General features: G+C 45.8%; 1 protein-coding gene across 1 annotated transcript in view; it reads right to left on the reverse strand.

The window, feature by feature from the left end:
• Positions 1 to 635: 635 nt before the first annotated feature.
• LOC125946952 (uncharacterized) overlaps positions 636 to 7,658 on the reverse strand; it is a 14,997-nt gene continuing 7,974 nt past the window's right edge. The window contains exon 2 of the mRNA XM_049671167.1: positions 636 to 1,122. Coding sequence (XP_049527124.1) covers positions 760 to 1,122 — 363 coding nt within the window. The 3' untranslated portion in view covers positions 636 to 759. The remainder of the gene's footprint in view (positions 1,123 to 7,658) is intronic.

Below are 7,658 nucleotides of genomic sequence, written 5' to 3' on the forward strand. Positions count from 1 at the left end.
GGAAATAACCTCAGAATAAATTTTTACGAGGACATCGTGAAAATATATTTGAGATGACCGCTATAAGTGTACTACTATAAAGAACGAGAGCGAACAAAAGAAAGCATTGCAGAAGGCGCCAGGACATTCCCGAAGTGTAGCAGGCGACTGCACGAGTCCTTGCCCTGACGTCACGCGAGTGGCGCTCGCAGCGCCCCTGTAGGTCGTTCTCGGGGCTAATTGCTACATACTCCTAATTTGCACAACATGCATTGTGGGGGATTCGGAGCCAGTAAGCGAGCTTCAAGAATGCTTGTAAAGACAGTTGCAGATCATTTTGTTTTGCCTCCGTGCACATAGGTTGTGTAGGTTGTTTGTCTTACTGACTGTCCAATCAGTGAAAGTGGCAAAGAAGACGCCGCCATTTATTCGCGGGCACTTTGAATGATTCGGGGTGTAAAATGTACCCGTCCCGAAGAAGCCTTTTGTTTGCCAATTACACCGCTGTCGTTTTTTTTTACAATGCAGGAAGGCATCTTTTAAGCCCGATTTCTCTTTCCCAGACTTTACAAGTCACCGCAGCAACAGGTATGTATAAAACTGGCAATGAAACGTGTTTTAAGTACATCTCTTTATCGCATCGAAAATAGCGCGCTTGGGATGTGCCCATTGAAACGGCATAGAGACGCGCAGCCATACGGAACCAACGTTAAAAGCGGGTCCAGTGAAAAGGCCGGTGTCTTCAAGATGGCGCCAACAGGCAGGCGACGAGCCGCGCGCTCATTTTGGAGGCTTGTTGTGCTTCTCCTTGATTCCACTCCTCCAGACAGGCTTGTGGTCTGAGCGGGCCCCTTTTATGACGCTCTGTATGGCCAGCGGGCTCGTGGCCTTCTGGGCCGCTGAAGTCGTCGCCGGCAACGGGCTTGCCGGGGTGGATGTCAGCTCGTCAGTTGACGAATGCCCCTGGTCCTGGGGCGGTGACGTCGTTCCCGCGGCCGCCTTGGCAGCCTTCGCTTCCTTGGCAGCCTTCGCTTCCTTGGCAGCCTTGGCTTCCTTGGCTGCCTCGGCTTCCTTGGTCGCCCTGGCAGCCTTGGCAGCCTTGGCCGCCTCCTCGAAGACTTCTTTTGTGATCGTGTTCAGTACCTGCGACAAACAGAGATACACAGAGATTATTGCATTAGCACTGCGACGCGCACGCGTCGCTGCAATTTATGGTTCACGTATCTTGTCGCGTGGCTGTTTCTGTTGCCGACTTTTTCACCTCTTATTCTGCTTGTCTATTAGGTCACCTATAGCCAGAGGCACGTCCCCATTCTGAGGGATTGGCCAAGAATGTTCGCGTGCAGTACCCAGCGACTGATGCACAGTTGCACAGACCCAATGTCCCGCGTTGTCTATTCGTGCACATATCCAGTAGTGGCGCACACCGAATGGCCGAAGTTGTCTGTCCAGGCATAAATCGAGCTGCGCATTTCCGCTGGCACGTATCCAGTGGCCCAAGTTTTGTGTAGTCCGCAAGACAGCGGCCAGTACAAGCTACGTGGGGGGAAGGGCGAAAGAAAGTTTCGTCTTAAATATTGGTGTTGGCTTCAGAGAAGATAATGCGAAGTCGGCAACGGGTGCAGCCGAGTGTGTAAGTTGAGTGAACATATTGTACGCAGAGCGTGTATTGGAACGATAAGTGTTGAGCTACTTTGCACTGAACAAGTGAAGACGTTTTAGTAAACTCCAAAGAAAGTTTCGCTTATAACCGGATCCCACACAGGCGTGGGATCTGCCAAATTCTTTGGCAGTGTCCCTGTAGCTTATCTGCATCGTGAGAGAAACACGTTTATAAACGTTCGGTTCAGCGTACAAGTATGTCAGTATAAGATCTGGAATATCACAACGGGTGTGAACGACAGAGACAAGGGCGGAGTGGACGCCAAGTGCTTCTGTTCTCAAGGACGACGCCTCCGATGCATTCAAGCAAGCTGGACGAATATCGGAAAACTATAGAAGCGTACTGTATTGGACCGCCGACTGGTGCAATATTTATTCATTTATTTTAAATTTCTTTACAGGCCTCGTATAAGGCATTCGGTAAGGAGGTGTGACAGTAAGGACTAAATGGGTATATAACAAACCACAATGTTCTTGGCACGTAAAACTCGCAGCACTTGATTTTTTTACAAAACATAATATATATGCTTGATAAATAGACAGTATCATAATGTATGCGCACCATTTTATGCGGACATTATATTATTGCATAAAAATAATAGGAAAAGGTAATGTACATATATTAGACAAAAAGACAGATACAGTACATTCAGAAAACAAAATCACAACTTTGAAAAGTAGTCACTCTGACGGCATAAGATAAAAGTACAATAATAACAAGCAAAAGAATGAACTCAGAAATAAAAACAAGAGAACGTACAGAACGCATAAAACTGAAAAAAAGAAAAATAAAGAAAAAAAGAAGAAAAATGAAAAGACAGCATGCCTTTTGTCGAAGTTACGCAGTGGAATATGAACTTATAAGCTGGCGGCATTTATCAGGATTTGTGTGAAACACGATGAAATCAGGACGACCAGCTCAAGCTGATCCAGAGAGCAGAGAAGATGGCAAAAGCCAGCGGAGCCCTGGACTAGGGGCCCGACCATTAGCGATGCCCCTTCGGGGCAAGACAAAACTCTGCTTAACTTTCTTTTAAAGTTTATCTATCTATCAAGAGCCAGCGGAGCCCTGGACTAGGAGCCCCGACCATTAGCGATGCCCCTTCGGGGCAAGACAAAACTCTGATTATCTTTCTAATAAAGTTTATCTATCTATCTATCTATCTATCTATCTATCTATCTATCTATCTATCTATCTATCTATCTATCTATCTATCTATCTATCTATCTATCTATCTATCTATCTATCTATCTATCTATCTATCTATCTATCTATCTATCTATCTATCTATCTATCTATCTATCTATCTATGAAATCAGGAAGAGCGTTCTATAACCAAATGGCACGAGGAATCGCCGAACAATTGAATATATGAGTGTTCCCGTAGATTTGCGTGAAGCTAAGGTGACCATTTAACCTGCGTGATGTTGAAGCTGCGATTTCAAGCCGTAAGGAAGATTTTTCAGCCGATGAACGTACTTCTGAAGTTTTGATAAGAGTGAAAAATCAAGACGAGTACTGAAGGGCGGAATTGAAATATCAAGTTTTATTTGTGAGAATATGGAATTGTAGTTATAGTTACGCGAGATAATCCTAGCGGCCTTATTTTGAACTGATTATAATAAGCTGATTAGGTTTTTATGATAAGGTGACCAAATTGGAGAGGAAAATTCGAGTCGCGGGTGAAGAAACGCCTGATAAGCTAGCTTGCGGATGTTGGTTGGTGAATTACGTAGGTTCGGCGTAAGCACCTCAGTTGAAGCATTAGCACATATGGTAGTAACGTGATGGGTCAGGAAAGGCTTGGTACGAGATTGATGCTTAAGTACTTGCATGGAGTAGCTGGGAAAAATAGGTTATTATTTATGTGACAAGGAAAATTATAGATTGAGTGTTTACAAGTGATAGACATTACTTTGCGTTTAGATGAATTTAAAGTCATTAACCAAATGTTCGACCAATCAGAAATGAGCTGAAGGTCGTTTTGAATAAGGAGGTGGTCATCGGGGCTGGGTATAGGGCTGGAAGTAATGCAGCCATCTGCGAAAGTTCGCACTCGGGATGCCAAGTTATTGGGGATATCATTCATGTATATTAAAAATAGTAGCGGCCCAAGAACGCTACCTTGTGATACGCCGGAGGTGACCCAGGAAAGGGGCGGAGAAAGGTAGGAAACGATTGTAAACTGTCGGCGATTAGAAAGAAAGGTCCGGAGCCGAGTTAGCGCAACACCACCACAGTGTTGCACAAGGCACAAGGCCTACGCACTCCGATAATGACGTCATGCTACCTGGCCCGACTGGCATAGAATCTAGTGGGAATGCTCCCGCGCAAGCAACAGTGATTTTGACGTCACCGCTTTCGTCACGCCAGCCTTGGCAATGGAAATTTCGGACGTCATAGACCGGAGTGCGTAGGCCTGTGCCTCAGGTGATGTTGGTTAGCGTCAGTAAATGTAATCTTTGTGCGGTTAGCTTTGAAATCAGGCGGCAATGAGCTACGCGATCAAACGCTTGAAAAAATCGAGGAAGATGCTATCAATCTGTACATTACGGCCCATATCAAAGTGCGAGTCAGTTGTGAATTTGAAAAGCTGTGTCTCACATGACAAACCTTTCCTGAAGCCGTGCTGATTAGTGAAAAAAAAAGCTCTTGGATTTCACATGGTGTTATATATGAGAGACAATTATATGCTCTAGTATTTTACAACAAATACGTGTTGTGAGATAGGCCGGTAGTTCTCTGGTGACTATCTGTCGCCGTTTTTGAATATGGAAACTACTTTTGTAGTCTTCCAATCTGACGGGAGCTCTCCTGAAGTTCGTGACTGTCTGAGGATGTGAGCCGTAATTGCTAGAGCACAATTGCTAGAAGTCATAATGGTGTTCTTGTACTTATAGTCCAAGTCGGGAACATCAGGTAGGCTGGAGTAATCTGTGCTAAAGATACACGAAAAATACGTGTTGAAGCACGAATGACACTTATTGTCTGGAAGGGCATGTGGTCGCTATCATGTAACTTGAGAGATGCTTTCCCAAAATTTATTAGGGTTGAAATAGAGAAGAGGTGGAATATTATGTGAGAAATACGCATCTTTAGCAATGCATTAAGCAGAGTTGTAGTTTTTTATTGCGATATCCATTATATGGACACCCCAGGCGCATTTTTGCCGTCGCCGTCGGCATCGCCGAGATGTTCCGTATAAAGCCCAAGGGCGATAACACCGTCGCCGCGCGCCGTATGCTGTATGTGCGAGTGAAAGCATGCGAGGGGAGCCGACGATCGCGGCTCAATCAGGTGCGCGCGAGGGAGGAAGGCGGAGAGCAAACGCGCCGTCTTTCGTCGCCCGAAAGTCCGTGGGGGATGGAAGGGAATGAGGAGGGACGGCGTTGTGCTCCGGCACCAACTGCGTATTGCGCGACCGAGTGCAAGAGGAATGGACGATCGCGGCTCAACCACGCGCGTGAAAGGGAGGTAAACAGAGAGGCAGTGCGGGAGGCAGGGGAGGCGGCTTCTACTCCGCCAACTGCGTACTTTGCACGGCCGCGCGCGGTCGCGCGCGTCGCATTTTGAAAGCGGTTTGCAGACGGCTCATACCTTTGTGCGCGCTGTGTTTTAGCAGCTCAGTTTGCGTTGAAGCGATAGACAGCACGAAGGTCACTTCGCTCGCGGCTGCTGCCGCGCCTGCTCACGTAAGTGTTTTGGCGGCGAGTGTCCGCGGTCATCGAGTGTGATGTGTTCATGCTTGCTTGTGCGCGCGGACACCATGCTTGTTATTTCAATTAGTAAGTGAATGTTTCCAAGTTGATACGGCCGATAAGACTACTATTCTTACTTCGTATAGCTGTCTATTAATTTGCTATCGCAATCGATGCTTGACCTTCCGGGAGAAACTGCGACTTTTTTAAAACACTGATTGTATTTTTTCCCAAGCCGATGGGGGTGCCAAATAGTTTATCACTCCTCTATACGCGTTTCCTTTGTTTCGAAATCGCCGAAGGAACTATGTGAACCAGTGGTTCGATTTATCATTGCATATTTTGATTACTGGATGTGCTGTTATTCTAATGAGCGTAATTTGTCTCGAAAGAGTACCCTGTTTCTTTCGACTGTTCGATTGTAAAAGGAAGAAACAAACGCATTGTTACAAAATTTTCAAAAATTCTAGGTCCGCATTAATGGTAGCACAGTCACCCTTGTTATAGTTGCGAACTGTTCTTTTTTTTTTTTGCTATACCCGTATATGGTAACCGAATGTTAAGGAGTAATTGGCGGTAAATTATGGTCCCTAAATTCACCCAAGAATGTTATCTGCTAAACTGTTTCTGCGGTGGTTGTAGGTATTAAGTCCAATATGTTTCAACCGCGAGTGGGTTGGTTGGCAATCTGGGAGAAGTTGAAGTCTAGGGTTAAATTAATTGTAATGACATTTGGTAGAGGTCAGCTTTTCGCAGTCGATGTGGGGAAATTAGCATCCCCCAAAAGATAATTCATATCCGCTCGACAGACCTCAATTGCATTAACAATACTGTTGCGAAGATCGGTGACAAAGGTTTGGTTTGAATCAAATGGACGGTAACAGGCACCAATTAGTACTTTCGTAGAACAGCCTAGGCAGGTGATCCAAACGATCGTGAGATTTGAGTCTGAGTTAAGGTAAGCAGATGTAGTCATTTTTTTAATCGCAAGGGTGACGCCACCACCTCGCCTGCCAAAGCGGTCAATGCCGGTATATATTGCAGGCGCTCCCGAGGGAAAGAAACTGGTCTCTAATGTGAAGGTGATTGGACAGCGTAGCTGTAAACGACACCTAGAACGATTTCCCATTGCGACGTGGCTTGAAATTATTGACATGGCGAAATTCACATGCACTTTACCTAATTATTAACCAAACACACTTGATAGGCCTGCGACTTGATTTGTGCCTCTACTTCGTGCACCTACAAAGAGTGGACCGGAGACAAGCGAAATGCACTGAACCACAGTTGATCACACACGGAGGAACTAAATCCGAATTCTACATCGAGAAATTCTTCTTAAATTTAGATTTTACATCATTGAATCGATTGATTGCATTGCACCTTCGTCGCTTGGCCACGTTGTCAGCTTGACGAGATTCATCATCATCCTGCCGCGCTGGGCGCTTGCGCTGAGCGTCGCTTCAATTTTAGGCTACGATTGCACTACCTCCGGGATCGGCCCACGAAGGAGGTTATTTTTGCCCGTGGACACGAGAAACGCATTGGGGGGTAGAGGTATACAGCTTCGCTGCAAAATGTCATTATCAGAGATGTCTGGATGCAGCCATGTTTTGGGGAGAATTACCATGTCAGAATTGGCATCTTCGAGGAGGGAGGAAGCTTTATCATGCTTTCATATTAGGCTTCGGATGTTAGTAAATGATAATGACATTGGAGATTAATGAGGAAAGATCGTGATTCTTGACGGTCGTTGGTGCACGTTCGGCCTTCCTAGCTATGTATCCATTGGAGAACACTTTGCGTGACAATGTCATATACATATGGCGTTGTACCCATACGCAGCCTATCAATCGATAACTTAGGTGGTTTGTTTGTGTCTTAGCAACATATATCCAGTTTGCCTTCTGGCTTGGCGAGCGGTAAACGAGAAGACTTCGCGTATGGAAGATGATGAGTCTTTAAGCTTACGCGCAGGCTGCAAAACTTGTTCTTGTCTTTAAGAACGCTAAACTTTGCTATGAGGGGCCGGTGCTTGTCTGCGTTGATTTTGCCTAGACGATGTGCACGTGCCAAACTTGGGCACCAGTTATCATTTATTGCCTGCTGTCCGCGCTCGAAAATTTAATATCTGTAGCTCCGATGCTGCCCCATCCTCCGATGAATCATCTTTAATACTAAAGAAAAGCAAGTTAGATCGTCGCAGCCTGTTCATTTCCTTAGTATCGCACCTAGAAGTTATGCTATGAACCTGAAACGCACGACAGAACAGTGGCTCCCGTGGGCCGAACTGAACAGCACGCAGAACATTGGCTCCC

The sequence above is a fragment of the Dermacentor silvarum genome, chromosome 7 (assembly GCF_013339745.2).
Source record: "Dermacentor silvarum isolate Dsil-2018 chromosome 7, BIME_Dsil_1.4, whole genome shotgun sequence".
Lineage (NCBI taxonomy): Eukaryota > Metazoa > Arthropoda > Arachnida > Ixodida > Ixodidae > Dermacentor > Dermacentor silvarum.